The 25,460-nt window shown below is 47.8% G+C and overlaps 1 protein-coding gene and 1 non-coding gene across 8 annotated transcripts in view; both read left to right on the forward strand.

Moving 5' to 3' along the window:
* Positions 1-25,460, forward strand: part of ST3GAL3 (ST3 beta-galactoside alpha-2,3-sialyltransferase 3) — a 198,650-nt gene that overhangs the window by 161,916 nt on the left and 11,274 nt on the right. For all 7 annotated transcript variants that reach the window (XM_037002344.2, XM_037002347.2, XM_037002345.2 and 4 more), the window contains 4 exons: positions 7,146-7,240; positions 10,368-10,431; positions 11,269-11,364; positions 11,657-11,843. In XM_037002344.2, the coding sequence (XP_036858239.1) occupies positions 7,146-7,240; positions 10,368-10,431; positions 11,269-11,364; positions 11,657-11,843 (442 nt within the window). The remainder of the gene's footprint in view (positions 1-7,145; positions 7,241-10,367; positions 10,432-11,268; positions 11,365-11,656; positions 11,844-25,460) is intronic.
* On the forward strand, positions 4,128-4,291 carry LOC118969097 (U1 spliceosomal RNA). The gene has a single exon (XR_005056998.1). It is a non-coding gene; the product is annotated as a U1 spliceosomal RNA (small nuclear RNA).

The following is a 25,460-nucleotide window of genomic DNA, read 5'->3' on the forward strand; positions in this document are numbered from 1 at the left end:
CCAGTCAGCTATCCTGCTGGTCGCAGGGCACAGGCTGATGTTCTAGGCCTTAGGAATGGTTTAGGTCAGTGAGCCTGAGCTGGGTACATTCATTCACCTTGGACACTGCACCTCAGCCAGATCACTGGACAGTCAGTGAGCTGGAGGATCCCTTTGGAAGGTCCTGGGCTGCCCTTTCTGGCTGGTCAGAGCCTATAGGTCCATGGGCAGGGCAGCCTTGTGGTCCTGCAGTCCCAGCCTCACTGTGGGAGGCACAGGGGTCAGACCCACCCTCCTAGGGCCCCAAGTCCCCAAAAGACTACATTCTAGGAACTAAGGAGAAAGATGGGCAGGTCCTAGGGCACTTCCGTCTCCTCCTCCCCCTGTTCCTTCTCACGCACTCACACACACCCTCCTGAAACCCGATCCTGAGGCTGCCTCGCATGCTGGGACTCTTGGCAGGGCTGGCGGGCTGGGGCCTGTCTTCTGGAGCCTGCCTCACCCTGCCCTGCTACCCCATAGGCCAGGGCAAGCAGGTCAGGCAGGCATCCCACACCTTCACTAGTCTGACCAGTCATTCTGCACCTCGAGGGCTACCTCCACCCTGGCTAGGTCCCCAAACTGGCACACTGTCTCCAGACAGAAGCTCTGGATTCTCTTCCAGGTATAGCATGGGGCTCTGTCCAGGCCACCTGCAGAATCAACACAAATACACACACACCACCTCTACCATCACCCCACCCCATTTCCTATTGTTTATGGCCCCTGGTTCAGCTTCCAAGGCCTCTGCAGTCACTGAGCCATCTCCTGGGGGCTGAACAAAGTGCAGCGGGAGCACTCGAGGAAGAATGCAGGTCTACCTGGGGGAGCCAGGGAAGGCTGTCCAGAGGAAGTTTCATTTGAACTTTAAGAATAAGAAGGGGTTTTCCAGACACAGAGAGAGGAAAGAAAGTTGGGGGATAAAGTGGGGGTAGTGGGGAGTACATCTCAGACAGAGAGACTGAATGTGTAAATTTATGAAGACCAGCATGTTCAGGAAGCTACCATCGGTGCACGGTCGGTAGGACATAACAGTAGTCTCACAGGAGTAAATCCAGATTGTGTCAGACTGAGGAGTGAGTAGGAGATGGGGAGGTCTGCTGCTCTTTCTAGAACTTCTACCATGAAGGAACAGAGAGAGAGAGAGAGAGAGAGAGAGAGGTTGGGAGCTAAAGGGGGTACACGGTGTGGAAAGTTTGTTCAATGTGTATGTTTTCATGTAAGAGAGACCTGAACTTGACTGAATGCTTAGGGGAAATGAACAGGAATGGGATCCTTAGCATGATGGGAGATGAGCTTTGGTAGATGTAGGGGTTGGGTAAAGAAGCAAGAAGTTGAAGGAGTTCCTATCTGATCGTCTTGGGTATTTTTGTAAAGTGAGAGAAGAGATAGCTGCTTAGAGAAAGTTGGGAAGGATAGACAGTTTTTGGAGAGTGGAAGAGGTTTGGAATAGCTACTGAGCTAAGGTGCGGGTCTTACTAAGGTTCAAGCCCATTGAATTTGTAGTGGCATCAGTTCATGTAAGTGCACGCTTATTTGTGTATGTGTGTGTTTGTGTGTTCTAGCAGCACTTTAAGTAGAGAAGTACAAGAGTGTAGTAGGATTAAATTAATTTCTGATTGGGTTTTGCCTAATGGATGGGACAGAAAGACAATGGAACAAGGGGGTAGGAGGTGCAGCATCTTGACAAGAGAGATTGAAGAAATGGATGGGATTTTAACCTGAAAAGAGGTATAACCTGGGAAAGAGGAAAATTTTCTAAGACTCAAAATCCATAAGTCATAAAGGGAAAGACTGATAAATCTGACTACATTTTTAAAAAATCTATTGCAAAAAATGGAAGAAAGAAAATACCATAAGCCAAGTAAATAAATATATAAATTGGGAGAAATTTTTGTAATTCTGTCTCAGTGGGTTTATATATTTAATATATAAAGAGCTTCAGAAAAATAAGAGAGAAAACTATTAGCTAACACTGTGCTTATAATCACATTGCAGTACACAAAGGTATCAAATCAATACCTTAAACTTATATGATGTTATATGTCAACTGTATCTCCAAAAGAGAAAGAGAAGAAAAGGACCAATAACTGTAAAAAATGGGCAAGAGATATAAACAAAGTTCACAGAAAAATAACTGCAAATGGCCCTTCCGTATATAAAACAACATTCAAGTCCACTTACAATGAAAGAAATGGAAATTAAGACAACACTGATTTTTCTCTCCTATCAGACTGGCAAAATTACAATGTTTGACTGTATTCTGTGAGGCTGTGGGGGAAATGGCATTTTCAAATGTTTCTGGTGGGTTTTACAAAATGGTACAATCCCTATGGAGGGGAATTGGGCAATGTGAAGAAAATTACATATGTGTTTTCCCTTTGACCTAACAAATCCACTTACAGAACCTATTCCAAAGATACATATGCAAATAGAAAAGATGTATGCATGAGGTTATTCACTGTAACCACCATTAAGTGGAACCATTACAACTTTATAAAAGATTGGAAACAACCCAGGGGACTGATTGACTAATACATGGTACATAACCATAAAGGAGTATTAAGTACATATTCTATATACTATGGAGTGATTTCACACTGTAGAGTGAAAAAAATCAGTAGGCAAAACAGCATACTTAGTATGTTACTTTTTTATTGAGTAAAGAAGGGAATAGGAATATACACACACATGCACACATATGTATTATACATTTGCTTACATAAAAAAAATGAAGGATAAAACAAAAACTACTAATAATGAATACTATTTAATTAGAACAGAAGTAACAGGAGTCAAACACAGAGATAAAAGACTCCTCTGAGTATATGTTGTTTTGTGAATTTAATTTTGGAACTACATGAAGTTTTATATCAAGAAACAAAGAAAGTTAAATTAAATGAAGGATAAGAAGTCTCTGAAAAGCAAAAGCAAAATGAAACAAGTGAACCTAACTGTGTATCATTGAATTTCAGCACAGCACTATTACTTCAGGTGGCAAAAGCAGAGTGATTTGTCTGCACTTCTCTAGTGGGGTGTACCCTGAACCTGAGGCAAAAAGAACTGTAAAGAAACTAACAAGTTCTTAGTAATGATAGCATTAATAATGCTATTGTGAAACTATTATATATATTTTGTATATCTATAAAGAGAAAGCAAATAAGTACTTGTGTTAATACCACCATAAACAAGGATGTCTGCTTAAGAGAAAAGAGATTCAAATATAAAATCAAGGAACTTAAGTAAATAATGACTTTTATGGTTTGTGGATGATATCTCAATAAAACTATTAAAGAAAGAAAAAGAAGGTAAATGCAAATCTTGCAATCCTGAATTTGAATTGGGAATGCAAATGCAAAACCTACTTTCTAGCTTTGTGTCTGTGAAAAGGCCTGGAAACGGTGACTAGCACATCGTGGCATGAGCACCCCCAGCCCTCAGATGGTGGTCTCTAGATACCATTTCCAGTGGAGAGGAACCAGCGTTCCCTGGGAAAATGACTGATTCCAGGCGGAGGCAAGAAATGCACAAGACAAGCCTGGAACATCTTCATGTACCAGAAAGCAAGGACATTATCTATGATCCCTGGGGAGTGTCAAAAGGATCCAGGGGCCAAGATGAAAAGGCCAAAGTGGAAATAAGAGAGGAGGAAACCTATTGATTAAGGGAGACAGAAATATGCCAATTCTTGTTTTTATTTTGATCTAAACAAGCCAACTATTAAACAACAACAACAGACATTAACAAGCAGGAGAAATCTGAAAACTGACTGGATATTTTACTGCTACTAAGAAATTAGAGTCAGCTTTTTAGGTGTGGTATTGGCTTTAAGAGGAGTCGTTCAGGTGTGATTATGTTTTTTAAGATGCCCTTATCTTGTAGAAATTAATTTTTAAGTATTTTATGGATGAAATGGTCATTTCTGCGATTTTCAAAAAATAATACAGAAAGAAAATGGATGGGGTATAAAAGAAACAAAATTGACCATGATTGAGAATTGCTGAATCTGAGAAATGGGGGCCATGGGGGGTTCACTGTACTATTTGTTTCCAATTTTGGTACATGTTTGAAATTTTCCCTATTAAAAAGTTTTAAAAATATATACACAGATACTTACCTGGCAGGGGAAATACCATGATCATGAAGGTGGTTTTCCCAGGGCGAGGCTTATCCATTGCACTCTGGATGTGCTGACCCCTGCAATTTCCCCAAATGTGGGAAACTCGGCTGCATCATTTCTGGTGGTGGGGGACTGCGTTCACGCTTTCCCCTTAAAAAATAAAAAAATATATATATACACAGGAGAAAAAAAGGTACCATTTGCACCAAGGGGCACCCATTTTACAGAAAGAAATGTTAGAAGAGGGCTGGCACAGTCTTTTCAGGGAGTATAGAGGGTCTACAAAATAAGCATCTAAAACATGAAGACCCATTAGGAGAATGAGGTGAAATGGAAAAATGTTTAAAAACAGAAAATAAAAACAAGAAATAGGTTATACACTACAGTTAACACTATGTTTTTAAGAAATCCTTATCAGGCCCATTTAAGGGTTTCTGCCATGACCTCTTCCATGAATTATTTTTGGCTATTAATTATTGTCTTAGCTCTGGCTGCTCTAACAAAATACCATAAATTAGGTGGCTAACCAACAATTGAAATGTATTTCTCACTGTTCTGGAAGCTGGAATTCAGGTCATGGTGGATGGTCCTCTGTCTTGCAGATGGCCAACTTCGTGTATTCTCATACGGCAGGAAGAGAGCTAGTTAGCTCTCTAGCCTCTTCTTACAAGGGCACTAATCCCACTTCTGACCTAATCACCTCCCATAGGAAGGCCCACCTCCAGATACCATCACTTTGGGGATTAAATTTCAACATACAAATAGGAGGGGTCACAAACATTCAGTCCAAAACACTGATGCTGCAACTCCTACTTTTTAGATCATATTTTCATTTGTGTATTTTGCTCATACGTTTGATTTTTTGGGGGTCGACTTGTGTCAGGGTACCAGCAGCTTACAGTTTTTGCTGTTTGACCCATTCTCTGTGTCATGGGAGAAAATTGCATCCATTTGCATAGCAACGTTTTCATAATATTATAAAGTAAAAAAATAGTCTACAGAGCAGTCTAAAACATAGTATGGGTAAAGGAAAATCAGTATGAATATGTACCAAAAGGACAGTTGTCTCTACATTGTAGGATTATGGGTATCTTTTATTTATATGTGTGTGTGTGTGTGTGTGTGTGTGTGTGTGTGTGTGTGTGTGCACCTATCTCTGTTTTTTCCAAAACTAACACATATTACAAGCAACACCAAAAATGTTTGCTTTTTTTTTTTCAAGAAATAAAAATTAACATAATGAACTTTATAATCATCTGAAAAGAAGAAAAGGAAAGACTTTTGAGACTGTTTGGCTAGATCTTAGGAGATTTTTTATTACCATATGACATCCAGTTCATATTGGGAAGCAGATAAAATCCTGTCTGAGCCTGACTGAGAGAACTGCAAAAATTTTATAAGCGCGGTTCTGACACAGAAGGAGAGGTTCTTGCTGCAGGCTTATCCAGGATTTTTGTTTCCTTTGCTGTTACACACAGACTATGGCCAGGATTCTCAGTGCCTCCAGTAAACCATCAAATATATTAATTCACGTAGATTTTACATAGCAAGCATGAGAAACATGCATGACCCTTGCACACAGAGGGAAGTGTGCTAACAAGAAGTCCAATGGAAAGCTGCTATAGAAGCGCAGCCTTCCATGCTCTCCAGTGTTGACAGCTTCTTCCAGCAGCAAGTAATGGGGGAGGGAACAAGATTGAAAGCTTTCCACCTCTTTCAAGTTCACTTCAACATCTCTAATAATATTAGACCTCAAAGTGATTACTGATATTTTTCCTCCCGGGTATAGTGATTATAGTGGTGTAAGTGATGACAAGAATTAGAAAGGTATGCTTGAGTTAGAGTCCATTAGGAGGGGTTGAATTCTAGCTCCTGGGGTTGGAGGGCCTCTCCTCCAGTCTTCAGTTTTTTTCAGTGGCTGATTCAGGTAGAGTTAGAAGTAAAGAGAGCTACCAAGGCCTAGGCACCCGCACATTCATTCTTGGCCAGGAAGGCCCTAAGCAGGCACTATAGCAAGATAGCACACAACAAGTAACCGGGTGCTGGCCATCTTTGTGCTGCCAGGTGCCCTGAAAAAGGTCTCAAAACCAGAGTTCCAGTGAAGTCCTGTTGTCCAACCATCTTTGAAGAGCATGGTTCCTCCTGTGCTCACTCCCTTCTGCACCCCTCTGCCCAAGCCTGCACTCTGCCCTGGCACACTCCTCGGCTTTCACCAGAAAAGGGAAACTGGTCTCGTCCCTTCTCAACTCAGCATCACCTCATCCTTCCTTCTTGCCATCTTTCCCTCCCACCTTTCCTTAAGGCCCAGATGGCCCTGAGGAGTGAAAGTTCCCTCTGTCCTCCTCTCTGCCAACAGATGTGCTCAGGCTTCTGCTCGCCTCCGGTCAGCCCCGCCTCCCAGCCACAGGATTCTGGGATTTCCCTTCTCGGCCAAACCTTTGTCCCCCATGACTATTCACCTGCTTTGCCCTCCCATCCTGGATTCTCCTTCCTCCTCGCCCTGGGGGTCCACCTCCCAGATTTCCCTCTGGAATTCGGTCTCCCTGCCCTAGCTGCACTTTGGGGTATTTTTCTGCTCAGCTGGACAGTGGCTCATCTCCATGTTCCCAGACTGCAGAACAGTGTAGGCAGCAGTGACTATTTGATGGATGCATGCTGGAAAACTTGCCAGAGAGCCTCCAGCTCTGAATTACTGATCCCTGCTGAGTGGATCTTCTCTCTCTACTCCTCCAGCTGGCCACATAAGGATTGGCTAGGCATACTCCTTCAAACTCAGGCTCCACTGAACAAGATCTGACCTCACACAGCAGCTACCCATGAGCAGGCTGCGGTAGGGAGGGTGTGCTGGAATGTGGAAGATGGCTGAGCAGGCTGGGGTAGGGAGGGTGTGCTGGAATGTGGAAGATGGCTTCCAGCAGATCCATAGCCAAGACAGATGTACAGAAGAGCCAGCCAGTATTCCAGCCAGTTGCATTTTAGGATCCTCAACATCCCTGTTGTATTCCAGGTTCTCCAAGCCAGCACCCATGTTCCTGGATGACTCCTTCCGCAAGTGGGCCAGGATCCGGGAATTTGTGCCGCCTTTTGGGATCAAAGGTCAAGGTACGCTGGGAACCCTGACCCACTCTACGTTAACATTTCATCCTCCAGCTTTCCTACACTTCAGGACAGGACTGTACACTCTGAAGTCCCTATGCTAGGCCTCCACCTACTTTTCCCCACTCTTAACAATGCCCTGCCTTCTCTCCATCTTTCCCTTCCTTTGTCTTACTTCTACCATTGAATATTTACTTGGATACCACCACTTTGCCAGAGTTGGGTGTACAAGAATGGGGTGGACACATGTGGTCCCTCTCCTCCAAAAGCTCTGCTCTTAGAGCCAGACACTCAGCACACGGGACTGTAAGGCACTGGTGAGGGAAGAGCACAGTGCTGTGGGGTTGCAGAAGAGGGTTCCAGAGCCAGCTGCTACAGGACTAGGCATGGGGATCCCTTAGAAGAGGCACCCTGCATGAATGCCCTGGACTCCTCTCTCATCCCCTCCTGCTGTGTTGTACCTTAACTAAGTCTCCCCTCCAGGCCTTTTTTAATCCTGTCTGAGGCTAACCTTTTCACCCTATACCCTCAAAACTATCCCTGCCACTGCTCAGCCTTGAAGGTCCCTCCTAACTTAAGACTTTCCCACCCTTGATAGTTAAATAGTTCTGCTTCCTTGTCAAGGTCTTGCACTATTTTGTGGTATGGTAGAGTTTGGGCTTTAGGTTCAGCCACTGAACAGTCAGATCTCCTTACTAGCTGTAATCTTGACAAGTTACTTAACCTGTCTGTGCTTTAGTTTCTTCATCAGTTAAATGGATAGAATAATACCAATATTAGGTCGTAGTCAGAATTAAATAGGATACCTGGAAAGGGGTGATATCATTTGGCTCGGGAACTCGAATACCTGAACCCTCTACTCAATCAGCCCACCCTCCCCGAAAAGAAGACAGTGGCCAGTAAAAGGGCACTCCTGAGCTGGGGCTCTGACAGACCTCCACAGACAAATCTAATGGGTCGGACTGAAGTGTATGAACAACTCTTTCTTTCCTGGGTGCACGTAGCCAAGCAGCCTATTTTTTTCTCCTAAATCCTCTCAAGACTCAGATCCTACTAAGCCACAAAGAGGCTGGGAAAGGCTGATACACAGCCCATTGGCCAGCAAGAACACAGCAGCCCCTAGTTTATGTCCTTTTAGCTAAGGTTTCCCTTCTATAAAAAAAATGCCAAACCCATATCCTTGACCTTGGCCAATTGGTAGCAATATGTTTTTCCACAGAGGTAAAATCAGAGGTGAGAAAAGGTGGCCTTCTCTGAAGCCCACTATAAGGTATATCTCAGGACATTTAGTATAGAACATTCTTTAAAGGCTTGTTTCCGTACCCTGTTCTCATTTAACTTGTACAAAGAGTAGCTATGCCTGTGGTCTCTTTCTCACCATTTACTCTTGAGAACATCTCCCTCCACCATACCAGTGAAACCGCTCAGTGCCCTCATGAAATCCAGAGGATACTTCTCAGTCCTTACCTTGACCTCTTGGCTGCATCTGACAGTGTTGTCCACCCCATTTTTTTAAAAAAATTATGTTACTTTGAAGTTTGGAGGTATCCTTTCTTTACATGAGATATTTCAGGCATATAAAAAAAGCACAAAAACTAATATAATGAGCACCCATGCACTTTCTACCCAGCTTAAGAAGGAAAACACAAGATTAAATTAAAGCCCTATGTGGGCCTTCTCACTCCATTCCCCTCCCTCCTCAGGAGACCATTCTAGTTTTGGTATTATTATCCCAATGCCTATTTATATATTTCTATGACATACTTATTTCTATTTCATAGCCCCTGAAAATATAGCATTGTTTTTGCATGTTTTTAAACTTTACAAATGGTATCGTGTGTGTGTATGTGTGTGTGTAGTTTTCAAATTGATTTTCTTGCTTATGCTTTTTAGATTTATATGTATTGGTACACAGATAGCTCTAGATCATTGATTTTTTTTCTTTTTTTACTGCTGTGTAGTATTCCATGTTCACATTTCATCTATTTTCCCTTGGTGGACATTTAAGTTGCCTCCAATGTTTTGCTATTAAAAACAGTTCTGCAATGAACATTCTTATCCAAGTCCCCTTAAACACATGTGAGTGTTTGGATGCTGTACACCTAGGAGGAGAGTTGTAAGGTCTTAGTCTATGCACATCTACATCTTTACTTGATATTATTAAGATGCTTCCATTGTGGCTGTACCAATTTACTTAATCTTTACATCTTTACATATATTATCTTTTTTTATCTCCCTGACAACTCTGCAGAGTAGGAATTACAATCTTCATTTGAAAGATGAGGAAACAAGGCACAAAGAAAGTAAGTGACTTATCTAAGGTCACAGAACTCTTAAGTAACAGAGCCAGGATTTGACTCCAATGCCAATACCATCATTATACATTATGTTATAATGTTCTCATTATACCAGAGTTTGAAAGTAGGGAAATCATCATTGCCAAAGTCAGAGAGAGGCCAGGAAGAATGAGATCTGAACAGTGATCACAGGATCTAAGAGGTCATGGGGCCCTTGCTGAGGGCAGCCTGAGTGGAGTACAGGTGGGCAGGTGTCAGCCCACAGGAGCCAAAGAAGTAGAAGGTAGAGACAGCCTGGCAAGAACAGGATTAGAGACTGGCAGTGTTAGGAGGTGGAAGTCAGGGGAAGATGGAATCAGAAAGTAAAGCAGAGTGGTCTGAGTGGGGATCTGGCTGGGACCACTCTAGCTCTTCATCATTGGTCGTCTCCTCATTTGCTCTCTAATGTCTGCTCTGTTGGGCCAGGAGGTAAACACAGTGGGGTCTCTGTCTCTGAGCAGTTACTCCCATTCTGGGCAAATCCTGACCTGGGGATGCATGTCCTGGGGGAATGATTGCAGAGCCTCTGAAAGCTAGATGAGACTCCCAAGGAAGGGCAGGAAAGCCCTTGGGGAGCAGCTGCATGCCAGCGCTGGGGACTGACCCAGGCAGAGCTGAGTGCCTACCTGATCTCCTACCAACATCTCCTTTCTCAGGGAGGAAGTGAGGCTAGTGGCCCAGCTGACCTATGTCCACTTCAGCCCCAGCTCATGTGTACCTTCAAATCAGCTCATTGACAAACATTTCATGGGAACTCAGTTGACCCTCTAATGGTAACCTCCCTCCTCTGTCCACAGACAATCTGATCAAAGCCATCTTGTCAGTCACCAAAGAGTACCGCCTGACCCCTGCCTTGGACAGGTGAGCCATTCATTGCCCAGCCTCCTGCCCCTCGGCTCCCCATGGTCCCAGCATGTATGAGGTGTTGAGGCCTAGCTGGCCTGGCCTGGACATGAGCAGATGCCCCAGCATATCCACATCTGCACACACAGTACACACATGGGTGGGTGAGCAGATAAACAGAGCCATCCAGCTGGGCTTACACTCTGGGGGCTCTAAGCCCTGGCAAGACATCTCGGTCCTCAGATACCAGGTCTGAGGGTGAGAACTGAAGACACTGAGACTGAGGGGCTGCAGGGTGGGGCAGTGGAAGGGGCCAGCGCTTAAGTCCACAAGGCAGTGACAGTTCTGTAGCCACTAGGCCCTGGAGCGGGGAAGCCCCAGGGTCAGAGGGAGGAGAAGCAAAATGAGTGGGGTTCCTGATGGCTCCTGGAAGCATGGGAACCCAGCCTTAAGTGCTGGAACCTCCCAACCCATTCCTCACTTATGGCTTTTCTGGTATAGCCCTCAAGCTTAGCTCACTTTCTCCTCTCTCCTGCCCAAACCCTACACTAAAGCTTGGGGAGTCTTTAATGCAGAATGCCATCTTACCAGAGCCTCCTTCCTCACTGCCCCAGAGCCCTCTCCCTACCCACATTGTCCTAGAGAAGTGTCAGTGTCTCGGGGTGTCTGAAACCCCCAAGTGGCCAGCTCCCTGCAGTATGGTCTGGCCTCCTCTCAGAAATGCTGCCAGAAGCCCATTGGTCTTCCTGTCCCAGCCTGTGCCCGGCCAAGAGCATGGGGTCAAGGGCTGAAGGGGCAGGGGAGAAGGAGGCCCAGTAGACAGCCCCCCAGACGACCGTGCCTCTCTCCCCTCAGCCTCAGCTGCCGCCGCTGCATCATCATGGGCAATGGAGGTGTCCTCGCCAACAAGTCTCTGGGGTCAAGAATTGATGACTATGACATTGTGGTCAGGTGAGCTCCCCAAAGCAGTGCTTGGGCACCTGTGTGTCCTGGCCCAAATCCTGGTCCCTGAGCCCAGTGAGAACTGTCTATCCATCTGGTCAGTTGGGCTGGAGGTCAGCAGAAGCCTCAAGAAGAACCCTGGGTTAGAGGGCTCTGGAACAGAAAGCTAGGTGGCACCAGGTGACCTAGGCTCCCCATTATCGACACCTTGGGTGTTCTGGGGTCATGGTGCCTTCAAACAGGCCCACAGACCACTCACGATGAGACCAAGGCAGGCTCTGACCGGGCCCACTCTTCATAGACTGAACTCAGCACCAGTGAAAGGCTTTGAGAAGGACGTGGGCAGCAAGACCACGCTGCGCATCACCTACCCTGAGGGCGCCATGCAGCGGCCTGAGCAATACGAGCGTGATTCTCTGTTTGTTCTCGCTGGCTTCAAGTGGCAGGACTTCAAGTGGTTGAAGTACATCGTCCACAAGGAGAGAGTGGTGAGCTCCCTGTGCGCCAGCTCCTTCCCCTCCTGCCCTGGCCTTGCCCAGCTTCCAAGTCAGGCCCTTCCATGAACCCAGCAAAGATAAGTAAGAACCTTTCAAAAGGAGCATTACTAACCCAAAGCTGAAAGACTCCCAGATGCAACCAAGGGTCACAAGGTCAGGAGATGCCAAGGGTCACTGGCCCAGACCCCTGCAGCTGATATGCCTGGTATTTGCCACCCACCTCTAGATGCCCAGGCTGCTGGTTTTTCTCAGCCTTCTGCAGCCAGACCCCAAGGCCCTTCCCAACTTAGGACCCCCTGTAAGGAACGCTGTTGTCTGGCTGAGGCCCCGTGTTGCTCCTGATCTTCCTGCCCTCCTGCTCTAACTTTGCAGTTGCCCCCCCAAGCCCCTCTCGACCTGTGTAAAGTCTCTCTGACTGTGATCATGTGGATCCAGCCCCATCCTCAGGGGAGGAAGGCTTTGTTTGGACCCTAGGCCACTCTGCAAGGACAGCAGACCTCTCAGTGAGTTTGAGGGGGCCAGTCCCAAATTCATAAGTCCTGGCCTCTCTCCACTTTGTACTTTTACTGCTGACCTGCAGTTGGGTCTCCAACCTGCCACTGAGTCTGCTTCCACTCTGGGAATGATCAGATTCTGTACTCGTTGTTCTAGGCAGACAGGGTCTGGGCCCATTTCTTTAGGGGGCTTATGTTGCCAAATAGGGTCAGATTGTTCCTTAGTGGACCACCCACTGACCCCCTCCTGAGTCCTCTGTGTCTCAGCTCTAGGCCTACAGGGACACCTGTCAACTTGTCCAGACCCATTCCCTCTCTTCCCTAACCAGCTTTCACTGGCCACCCCAGGGGAAGAACACTGCAGAATTCAGACCATTCATCATCCCATACCAGGCCTCTGATCAGAGGAGGATGATAACAGACAGCCTCCGCCTCCAGTGAAAAGCTAGTTGTTCTTTGTGGAGGTTTACAGGAAAGTTGGGGGAGAAGGTGGGGTGGGAACAGCTTAACCTGCCTATGGAGGTCTCAGTGCAGTCTGGTTTAACTCCACAGCCCTTTCCCAAGCAAGGCCAAGTGCAGACAGTGTCAAGTAGGTAGCAAGCAAGAGAGAAGACAGAAGTCAGGCCCAGAAATTCAGGTAGGTGGGACAGTGGGAAGGGTAGCCCACCTCCAAGCAAAGAGGAATGAGGCAGCCAGGTGCCACTGGGTCTGGCCCAGCTCCCCAAGGGAGAGGAACGGGCTGGGTCTCAGCCAGCCCCAGCTGCAAGAAGGCCCACTGCCCACACAAACCAGGCGGAATGGGGGCTGAGAGAGCATGCCCAGTTTTTAGACCCTGGTGTCGTTATAGTCCTTCCCTCTGCTTTGAAGGCAAAAGAATTGGGATCACAGGTAGGCACTTTTAAGGGAGAGTGGGAGGAAATGGAGTCTGCCTTGGTAAATCCCAGGGAGCCTGGGGCTGCTTTCTCACCCTGGCCCACCTGCCCACCCCCTCCTGGCACATCCTTGCCTCTGTTCTTGGACACCTGTCAAAGGGGCTTCTAGAGGGCAGAGCCCTGATCCCATTTGCTGTTTCCACCCCTCAATGCCCAGTCATCGTAAATGATCTGGATTGGCTCAAACAGCAGGTCCTGCTTCCTGCCTGGCAGACTGGGGTAGCACAGGCAGCCCAAATCAGGCAGCCAGGCCAAAGGGGCCAGGGCTGGCCAGGTGAGTGTTATCACCTGTTTCTTCCAAGAATACCAAGGTCAGTTAATTTCAAGGCTCTTACAATTTATTCAAGGGAATAAGGAAAGAAAAAAGAAAAGGAAGAAAGCCCTTCCCTAGTCTAGGAAGGACTAGAGTCAGAAGACTCACTGCACTCAGGCCACTCAGGAAGCAGGCAGCAGGGCCTCACTTTTCCCAGAAGACTGAGGAGCTCGCCGCCTGGCCTGGCCTGGCCTGGCCTTGGCTGCTGGCTAATCGAAGGTAATGAGAGTGGTTGTGATGAGGACGTGTAGGCTGTGCCCAGGCACATGCTCACCCATGCCGATGTCTGGCCTGGCCATGCCCAGGAACTTAGGACCAGCCATGTATTGATAAGAACTCCTTTCCGGTGTTGGTGGGGGTGAGTGGGAAGGAAAGAGAGATGGGGAGGAGTTGATGAGCCTTCCCTGGCTCCGAACGCAAAGATAATTTGGACATTGAGAGTAACTGCCAGAGGAGAGACCCTGATGCCCATGGCCTCACCAACCCCAGCACCCAGAGTGCGCCTGCCCAGGCCCTTTTGGCTACCCAAGGAGCCTCTTTAGTACTGGTTTCAGCCCCTGCCTAGGGCTAATGCCTTTGCAGCACCTACCCTATGCTTTACTTCGGCTCCCCAAAGGGAATATCTAGCACTGAGACCCAGGTAAATGTGGGAGAGGCTGCTTCTCCAACCCTCCTCCTCCCTGGTGCCCATTCACAGGCTTGTCCTGATCTTGCAGTGATGTTTCTAACCATGTGGCCTCTGGGCTGCTGGAGAGCTCTCTGCACCTGTCTGGAGGCTCACCTGTGGAATTCTGGCAGGAGTCAGCTCTGTGTTCCGGAGCCAAGGCCTGGCTGGGCAGGGCTGGAACAGGTATTAGGCCTCAGCTATGGCTGCTGCCTGCCACGTAGTATATGAGCAGTTGCTCATTGTAAGTAACTTCCTGGTACCTAGAATACTGATGGGATAGAACGGGGAAAGATGGGTGAAAGGAAGACTGAACACCACCAGACAGCCTATGCTAGGGCTGGCTGTACTTTCTTCATCCATAGGGGAGCTCTCCTTGTCACCATTTATGGCCATTTGGTTCCCTGATTCACTGGACAGCAGCACAGATAACTCCAAACAAGTTACCAAAAGGCCCTTTATCTCCCAGGCCCCAGGGGCCCTCGGCAAGCCAGAAGCTAGGTGGAGTTGTTCCCAGCAGGCCATGTGTGCTTGGAGCAGCTCAGAAGAGCGCCAGTGGACTCCCGAATGGGCAGGCGGAGGTCGGGAGGCAAATGGAGGTGTATGTAAGTCCATGGCGGGAAGGGGCGGCCTCCAGCTCTTGTGAAGTCCTTCTCAGAGGCCCGTCTGCCTCCATGCCTGCGCGTCCTCACTACCTGGCCCTGTTCTCTGTGCCAGCGCGGCCCTCCTCCCTGGGACCACAGATGGAGTAAACATGCTCCTGACCCAGAGTCTCACGCTCTTGTGGGAGAGACAGTCCAAAACCAGGATGTGAAGCCATATGGTAGGTGCTCTGGCCTGAGCATTCTCCCTGGTGTGTGATGAAGGCCGCAGGTGCCCATCCTCTGTCCTGAGGGAGGAGCCCTGCGGCCTGCAGAGGGCAGGACGTGGGAGAGGCAGAGCTCCACACGCACTCACTCAGGCTCCATTCCTCCGGCCTCCGCCAGCCTCCCCACCATGCCCCAGGACGCCTGGTAACCCAGGGCCCCAGGGACCCTGGGGACCTGTCCAATCCCCTTGGCTGCCTCCTCCTTCTGCCCCCCATCCTCACTCCTGGAAAGTGAACATTCCTCATGCTCTGGGAAGCTGGCCTCACTGTGAGCAGCCTCAGACTTGTCATTCGGCAAGGCCCTGAGGCCAGGGCTGGGTCGGTATGAGTGTGGCTCCAGCCCAGCAAGGGGAGGGGAGAGGAGAAGGGCAGGGTTGGCCCCTGCACAACCTCAACACAGGCCTGTTGTTCCAGATGTAGACAGTCTGTGGGGAAGGACTGGCTGGGGCCCCACATCTGTGCTCGGAGAATTGTGCCCCAGAATTTTAGAGAGACAACATGGTTTAAGAGGATAAAGCAGTGTGGAGTCATAAAGACTTGGGTTTAAATTTAGACTCTCACTTACTAACTGGATTACTTTAGGCAAATTACCTAAGCTCCTTAAATTTAGTCTCATCTATAAAATAGTAGTAGTACTACCCATCTTTCAGGATTGTTTTAAAAATTAAACCAGACCAAACACAGAAGCACCTGGTATAGTGCTTAGCACTTAAAAAGGGCTTTGTGTGGCAATTATTAATGCTATTTATTATTTTATTATTATTGTTACTGGTGTTGTTGCTGTTAGAAAAGCCCAAATGCACTAGAGTAAGGTGCTTGTCTGTCTAGGCTGTAGGACCTGAGCTAGGACTTGACCTAAAAGCAGGGGTCAGAAGCGAGGCCCAGAGGAGAGATGGACACCCAGAGGGGCTTCCTGGGAAAGGCAGCTGGGGCAGGCTAACTCTGGGAGATCTATGGGGCAAACAGGGCTCCCAGGTCTCCATATATGAGGCTGTTAATCCCATTCCTCTGACACCAAATGATTTTGTGTATTCTTTTTCTACATATATATATATATATAACAGTAACAATATTATACACAGCAGTAATTAACTCCATTTGGGTTCCCGGACCCAATTCCAATGTGTGTAAGTATGTGGGAAAGGGTCTTCCTGCACATGACACCAAGCAATTCTCGAACACCAGCAGGGTGTCCAAGAACTATCTGCTGCTATCTGCCCGGATAGTTCCGATGCTATCTGCCCGGAGGTGGCACCAGATTCCCAAGTTAAGGGCTCCGTCCTGTAAGACTGCCCTCCACCCCCAACTTCCCACGCTAAGCTCAAGCCTCAGGCACATTCCCTGTGCTTCTGACCTACCGGCTACAGATTGGAGTTTCCCACGACCTCCCCTCTAGGTTCGATTAATTTGCTAGAGAGGCTTTCAGAACTCAGGGAAACACTTTTACCAGTTTAATAAAGGATACAAGTTAACAGCCAGATGAAGAGAGACATGGGGCAAGGTCCCCAATAAAGGAGCTTCTATCCTTGTGGAGCTTGGGGCCTGGCTCAGTGGCACGTGGAGGTGTTCTGGTTTCCCAAGCATAGAAATTCTCCCAACCAAGAAGCAAGATCCATATGAGCAGAGAAGAGGCAGCAATAAGTTCTTCTCAGGGGTTTTTGTAGGGCTACATTGCATAGTCAAGATTGAATTGTTGGCCACTGGCTGATTCACCTCCAGCCCTCGCCCTTGGGTCGGGGGTCCAAAAGTCTCTCATTAACATGACCAAACACCCATTTCACCTTTAAGACTCTGCAGTGTTTTCAGGAACTGTGGATGAAGACCATATGTACCTGGGAAATACATATTTGGTCATATGAATGACTAAATACGTTTCTTATGACTCACTATATCGCAGAGGCCTTATTGGCCCAGCCCAAGATGGGGATTGACAGTCCATCTGCACCTAACCTATAATCTGTTCCAGGCCTGAGACAGATACAAAGCCTTAGCATGGGCTCTGCCCAGAAGGAGCTCAGTATAGACACCACCTCACTGCAGGGAAGACTCAGTGCAGGGCCCCTAAAAAGGGCAGTGAGGCTGGCACACACTGTGCCCTCCCTCTGCTTGACGAGGCTTCTGCTGAGCCAGCATCTGTGGTCCCCGCCCCACAGTCTCCTTTCCCAACCTCTGAGACAAGGTGTCCGGGGTACTGTTTCCTTGGCCGATGTCTCCAGTGGACACGGCTCCTTCACGCATGCCTCTCATCCCGAGAAGGCTGGGAGGGAGCCGTGCTCATTCCCCGCAGCTGCATCCTAACATCACCTCTCCTCCCTCACATAGAAAATGCTCAGGGATTGGGGATTGGCACCACCCTCTGCTCCTCTGCATCACTGTCATCTGTGACCTCCTGGTGACTGTGCCTCTTAATCATTATTATCATTGTCATCTCCTCTTACCCCCTCTTCTTCTTCATCCTCCTGCTGTCCTTCTCTTCCTCTTCTCCCTCCTTCCATTATCATTATAGCTGTCACTTGTTAAGCTCTGTTTACTAGTTTTCTTAGTTCCTTCATTCAATTCTTGTGGTGACCATATTAGATAGGTATTGTTATTATCCACATTTGGGGATTAGGAAGCTGAGGCACAGAGAGGATGAGTTACTTGCTTATGATCACACAGCTAGTTAAGTGGTAGAGCTGAATTCAGACTCTGTCTCAGGGATCTTCCTACAAAATAAATCTGACCACATCACCTTTCTGCTTAGAATCCTCCATCCATTAGTTCCTACTTCCATGGTCTAGAAAAATGTTAAGGGCTCTTCCACCTGTCCTTATCATTGACATGCACTATCTTAGCCACCTCAACAACCCCATAAGGCTGATGCTATGAGGACTAAGAGGAGGTAGAGCCACATTTTGGACCAAGTGGGTCTCACTTTAACCATCGCATTGTATTGCCCCTCATTTATTCACTGATTCATCTATTCAGCAAATCCAAATCAACCACCCAAGTCACATGGAGTTCTATGCTTCAAATACTGCCTCTCTCACTTGACAACTCCCTCTCCCCTGGCTTTCTCTACATCCAGCCAGTCCAGTACCAGGCAGTCACCCATGGAGAAAGAAGCTACAGCTGAAATAGTAACATTTGTGGTGTTGCCCTACCAGCATCTCGATGCTGTTTGCCCCTCCTGTGTCCTGTCCCTGGTCATAATTCCTCTTAGAACCTACCCTCACCATCATCTTCAGTTCTGTACCTCCATCCCTACCCTAAGCAGAAACCTTAGAGCCAGCTCTGCAGGGAAAATGAAGGTCGTCAACAGTCGAGGACTCTCAGCTTCCCAGCCTCCAGCCTGTGAACTTAACCTGCAGCCCCAACCCTAGCTTCCCTCCTCCACCATCCATTCTATGCTCCTGCTGGTCAGTTTTCTCCTAGGCTTTGGACACCAGCTCGTCCCACCCCCTCAGGAGCTGTCTTCCTTCATGTTTCTCTTTTCTCCTCTCTTTACTGGATCCTCCTCTCACATCTATAAATTTGTCCAGGTCTCTCTCACCTTAAAAATAAAGGCCTTGTCTCCTTCCCTTCTTTTTCAAGATTCTAGACAGATTCATCACCTGTCCTTGATGCATCTTCATGTTCTCCTTTGTTTCTCAACTCTCTGCAGACTAGCTTCCAAACCTCTACCAGTGGTGACCTGCATCTAAATCCCACAGATTCAACCTCTGCCTCCCTTTAAAGGAACAGCTTGTCAGCAGACCTCCAGTGGGCATTTACTGTGTCCTGGGCACAGCACTAACCTCTAGGCATAGCCCTGATTCTTACAAGCTCATGGCCAAATCCTGGGAAGCATGCTTGGTGTGCCACCATCTCCTTTACCTTCTGCATTCATTTAGTCTCCAAATCTGTGACTGTCGTTTTTAAAAATGTCTCACTTGGATTATTTCAGCAGCTTCCTCTCTTCCCACCTCCAGTCAGGTCTCCCTTCAATCCAGTCTCCCCATCTGTGCCAGAAGCCATCAGCTGTCTGAAAGTGTCCGTCTGGTTGGTTCATTCACCTGCTTACATTGCCTGCATGCGTCATTCTCAAAGTGTCGTCTCATACCAGTAGCATCCATATAGCCTGGAAACTTGTCAGAAATGCATTTTAGGGCCTTATCTTAGACCCTCTGAAGGAGAAACTCAGAGGGTGGTCCCAGAGGTCTGTCTTAATGATCCGTCCAGGTGATTTTTGATAGAGGCTCAGTTGTGAGAACCACTGACCTGCAGGATAAAATGCAAACCCTGTAGCAGAGCACCCATGCTGTGGCCATTCCGAGCCTTCCTTGCCTTTGCCTCTCCTTCTTGAAGCCAGCATGTACTGTCCACTCTGACTATTCCGAAACAGATGTCCTACTTCACACTTCCATGCCTCACCTGCCCCCCTTCCCAAGGCTGTAGGAGCCACTCCTCCTGAGTCTTGTCCATTAATGCTCATCACTTATTACACGTGAGGGTTTACTTACCCATCAACTCTTAGAAGCCCCTGGAGGGCAGGAACGTCCTGTTATCTCCGTAAGTCCATCACCTCCAGCAGTGTTTGAAACAGTGGGCATACATAAATGAGTAAATAAATGTGCAAACTAAGGCCCAGAGTAAGGCAATAACTTCTGGCTGGGTCAGGACCCTGCCTGAATGACTCTGAGCCGAGGCTCCTTCCTCTTAGCTAGGCTGCCTCTCTCTCCCTGCCCCGGGGGATCATTCTTTCAGATTCAGACCCTGCGCCCTTTCACTCTCCTTTTGCCTCTCCTGGGCATCTCTTTCCTCTTAGCCGTGTTTGATCTTCTTTCTCCGGTTCCAAGATCATTCTCCTTGATAAAGAAATGAAAGTAAACAGTCCCTGGCGCTTGGCCTCTTTCAGCTGTCAGTCAGCATCACAAAGTCGGCCCCAAGCCGACTCCTATTTTTGTTCATTGCTTTGTCCAAATATAGCTTTCAAAGAGGTTTTCTGACCCTCTCTTCATAGCATATATCAAAATAAATTCCAAATGAACTAAAAAGTAAAATGAAAAAAATACAACTAAAGGAAATTTCGAAGAAAGTTGAACAGAAATCAAATCCCTGGAAGGAAAAGAACTTTCAAGGGACAGAAGTGCTTGGAGAATTCAGATTTGAACATATATGAAAATTTAAATTAACAACAACAACACAAAAGACTGGATACACAAAGCTTTGAAAGTATATTTAGGAAATGTGACAAGTTGTTATTATCATAGAAGTTGACAAGCAGACCATTAGAACCTCAGCAGACAATGGGCACGGGACAGAACAAACCACACCGAAGGAAGCACAGCTAGTGAACAGCAGACACATGCTTAACCTTCTCAGCAGACAGAGGAAATCATATGAAGGCAACAGGATGCCCTTTTCACCTACCACATCTTTAAAGAGTGTGTTTAAATTATAATGCATGATTCTGGCAAGAGTTCAGTGACAGGTGCTCTCAAAGGCTACTAGTCAGGGTGTACATGGGAACAAGCATTTTGGAAAGGAAATGACACTTGGGCACCAAGAGCCATCAACCAGAGGAAGGAAAAGCCTTAACGCAAAGGTTTTATTATAGTGTTATCTATAATGACCAAACCCAAATATAACCTACAGGGTTTATTATGTAAATTATGGTTGGGCTACTTGAGAGATTATAAAGCAGTCAGCAGCCGCAGAGGCGCCCTCACCCTTGCCTCCTTCATGCAGGAAGGTTGGTGGGACAGCACTGGATTCGGTACTGGGAATGGAAACCAGTCCCTTCCTCTGCTTCAGCCCACATCTCTGCATTTCACTTTCCTCTGTTGTATGATGAGGACAGTAAACGCATCTCTGAGAGGCTCCTGTTAGACCGCTTTGAGGAGTGAGTGAGACAATGCACATGGCAGCACTTGCCACAGTGCTCGTCTGCAGATGCTGCCCACCTGAGAAGTGGGATTCAGCAAGACAAGCACTGCCTGCCTGCTGGGCAGAGGGCCCAGCCAAAGGGCCCAGGAATCGATGTGTTTGGGAGAGCAAAAGGGCCTGGGCACAGGGCAACAGATGCCACCCTAGTCAAGAGGGTCTAGCTGCCCCATTTCTTGACCTCCAGATCACTTATATAAGCCCTGGACCCAAACTGAGCTGCTTGCCCCAGCCTCTTGTAGAGGCTGGCAAGATGGAGATGAAATTTCATGGAGAATAGCACTGGCAATGAGCATGGTATTTTTGGTGAATTAAAAATAATTTAATGTAAGCTATGTGTGGCATGGGTACAGTACTGCCTGTAGGGAGGGGCACCTGGCTCTCCTCCAGCCAAATCCTTTGCCATGGAGTGAAGAATATGCAGGGTCAAGAGGGAAATGCCCACCCCAGGACCATCCTCCCTTGCTGGACTGTGACCAGGTACTAGAGACCTCAGAATTTCTTGCCTAGCAGTGCCAAGTCCACTTTCATCCTCCTGAGGGTAGAATATACCTCCCTGTGCAGACCCCTAAGCCCAAGGAGTACTCTTTGCAGAGGCCATGAGCAGAACTTAGATGTGCGGGCTGGGGAATGGGTAATCCACACGTGTATACACAATACTTCTCAGAATGTGCAATGGGACCAGGACTGGGAAGGGAAGGGAGGCAGGGTGGGCCTGCTCTCCTCACACTACCATGCTTCAGCACAGATTGCCAGGAGTCAGAATTCAAGCCTGGCTTTCCATGCCATTTTTGAAGGGAGTATAGAATATATTTTATTTAACAGCTTGATACTTTGATTTATAACTTTCAGTTACTTAGAATCTAAAAATTAGACATGTGGTACATAGACACCCATTTATAATTTTGTCCCTGGCCCCATAAATGTTAGAGAAAAGCCTGCATGGATGTGGTGGCAATGGCCGGAGATGAGGCTGGGTGAGCAAGGGACAGAGGTCTTGTAAGCCAAAGTCACATCAAGGAGCTTGGACTTTATCCTGTGGACCAATAAGCAGAAACTAATGAGCTGACTTGGTGTTAAACATATTATGGGTGTGACTTTTAATTGTCATAGCACCAAGACATAGGAACTAGTCTTGTTTCCCTTATTTTACGGGTGAGGATAAAGAGACATAGAAAGGGTAAAGAACTTTCCCAGGGACAGAGTTTGTAGTTAGGGTGTCAGGGTTCAAAAACAGACCTACAGAATCATTGGGCAGCCCAATCCGCAAGCAGAGGTGGGCTGACAAAAAGCAGGAAGGTGGGGAGGATACACCTGTGGGATGGATCTGGGCAGACTCTGCAGATTTGGTAGTTGTGTAGTTCTTGGGGATGTGTGAAAGGGAAAGGTCAGGGGAGACTGAGGATTCAAGTCTGAGTTGTTGGGGAAGAATGGTGGTGGCTGGGTCCCTCAGGGGAAAGAGAGTAGATAAGAAAACAAACCTCTTGGGCCTTGTTATGAGGGGACTGGACCAGAGGCTCTGAAAGGTCTCTTTTTGTACGATGAAAATCCTTGTTTTGGAAATTGTTGGTGATCTGAAATACTATTGAACATATATTTGTACAAAAAGTGAAATGGCTTCTATGTAACAGGTCTTCGTGTGTTTGTTGATCCAGGTTACTCATTAGCTCTGAAGCATTTACATCTGTAAATAGCCTTCTTGTCAAGCTTGCCTTCGTTTTGCTCATAATTCTCTTAGTATGTCACCTTGCTCTCTTCCCACTTAGTTCACACTATGCATGTGAACATCTTTGGGATATGTCTTCTGTGTAAATAGTGTAAATAAGTGTAACAGATATTTTTTTTTTTGCTTGTTCTCACATCATAATAATTATACCACGTACTGAGATATTTGTATACACCATTGTCTTTTCCACTGGGTTAAACTCCTTTTGGGTAAGGAAAACAAAAACAAAAGCCAGACCTACATTCTTAATTATCCTGGCAAGCTATGTCAGTGGGCGGTGGAGAACCACTGCTGAGAGTGTCAGGATCAGATCTGTACAGGCAAGCGAGGGAATTGAAGGAAGGCAAGATGAAGGCAGGGAGACCTGGTGGCCGTTAGCATGACCCCCGTGAAGGCTGGCGGCCTGTCCCAAGGCAGCACCAGCAGGAAGCAGAAGGAGCGAACACATCTGCCCTACTCTTGGCTGCAGGAAGCCAGCCCACGGGCAGCCTCTCTCCTCCCAGACCTCTCATCCTGGCGCACAGACCGCTTCTCTCCACAGAGAGGGAGGAAGTGGCTGCGAAAGAACCCTGCAAGGGCTCAGGGGCACAGCGCGGGAGCCAGGCGGGAGATGCTTTCTTCCAGATGCTTTCCCCCTGGCTCCTGGCTGCTGTGACCAGCAGGAGACTGGCAACTCCACACTGATGAGCTGGGTCCAGGCTTAATTGAGGCAGGGACATTCCTGGAGGGAGAGGGATTCAACAAAGAATGCAGCCCACAGCTGGCCGTGGGGAGAGGCTGACCATTCCAGGGCCAGCGTCACTAGCTGGCATGGCTACTGTGGGTTAGGGAAATGAGATGTGAGACGCCCTATACCACATTTGCATAGGCCTTCTGGGACAGGGCTGTGCTCTGTTGGCAGGCTTGGCAGTGTCACCCAGTGGCAAGAAGTCGCGCCCACTGCCCTCCTGCCGGGAACCATAGGGAAAAGCTGGCTCCCGCATTTGAATGTATGTATGTCTGTGTCCTGGCCTCCCTGTGGCGTCCGGCAAGGCTGGCCACACCTTTGGCTTCACTCTCTCGGCTTCTGTGACACTCACTCATAATAGATAAGATTTACTGAGCTCTTGCTATGTGCCAAACCTGGTGCCAGATGCTGTAAAATGCACAGCATCTCATATAATCCTCAAGATTGGGAAGTGAGTCTTGTCATCCCTGTTAGGCACGAGGAACTTGAGGTTTACAGAGATTACATGATGTGCCCCAGGTCACACAGATGTGGGATCAGGATACGCATCAAGGTTCTCCAGAGTCCAAGGCTGGTATCTTCCGAGGCTCCCTCTCCCCTTGTCCTTCCCCTCTGTGTGACCGCTCCTTCCCAGTCTCCTCCACGGGCTCCGCTTTCCTCACCTGCCGCTTCACTGGTGGTGTTCACAGGATTCTGTTCAGGTTCTCACCTCATCCGATACCAGCTTCTTAATCTGAAGTCAGAAAAGCCCCTGGATTCTAGGGATTCTGCGACCTTCTGCAATGATATGCAAAATATGATGTGTATGTGCTTGTGTGTGTTGTCCTGAAAAAAGAGACCACAGCTTTTATTTTAGGGGACAAGTTGAGGTTTTACTAGTACTTGATATTTTTATGGGTGAGGAAACACACAAGTGCCCAAATCATATCTTGGTCTTATCCTTCCTCCTTTCCCTGAAATTCCTCAGGAGGCTCCACATCAGGACAATGACCGACTGGAACAAAATAAAAGAGAAGCACTGAACTGTTCATCGTGCTGGTTCCAGTGCTCTACTGCAGGGCTGTCTGGGACCTGAGGCCCAGGTGCAGGACAGCTTCCCTCAGGGCCCTACCATGGCTGGCTGCCAACTTCACGGCAGTAACAGCCTCAGAGCTTGGCACACGGGCTGCAGAGGCAGGGCCAGGCTGCTGGGGGCACTACTGCATAGGGGCTGGGAGTTAAAAAGGGCTGTGTGTGGGGGGGTGACTCCAGCTCACAGCAGTAAACATGACACACTCAGTAACCTCAAGTCTAAGAGGTCAGGTCAGTCATCTCTCGTCCAGGAAAGAGGAGAGGTGGGAGGAAGAGGCGGAAGGTTTCTGCTGCTCACTGAAGCTCTTTCGGATCCTCAGAGGGTTTGAGATAATAACCTAATCTCCTACAGTGTTACAGATTGGCCACCTAAGGGACCACACACCCAGGAAAAGCCCAGAGATATTGGTTCAGAGAAGGCATCTCGTGTCATGGGAAGAACCAGGTTCTGAGGCTGGAACTGGCTCAGATTCCCCCCAGCTGTGTCTGTATCTTGGGCAAGTCCCCGCACCTCTGAGCCTCAGTCCCCTTGGTGAAACAGGATGCCAGCCAGAGTAGATATAACTTTAACTCACCTTAGAGCTCCTGGAGGGCAGAGGGGAGGTCTCATTCATCCTCGAGCCCAGGCCCCCAGAATTCCTGAGGTGGGAATAGCTGTGATGGTAATAAATGCTGTGACAGAAAGAGCACCCCTCTTGGAGTCATAACACCCAGGTCTGTACCTTGGCACAGCCACTAGTATGACCTTGAGCGTGTTGCTTCATCTTGGGGCCAGACCTGGGAAGCCGGTGAAAGTTGAGATGTAAATAAAGTGATGTGTACGAGAGCTGGCCTGGAGCCCTACACGCCCCCGGTTCCTATTCCTGCCTCTCCCTAGCCCTCCCTGGAGCCCCTACTCTTTCTCCTCTT

This window comes from Manis javanica, chromosome 4, assembly GCF_040802235.1.
Source record: "Manis javanica isolate MJ-LG chromosome 4, MJ_LKY, whole genome shotgun sequence".
NCBI lineage: Eukaryota > Metazoa > Chordata > Mammalia > Pholidota > Manidae > Manis > Manis javanica.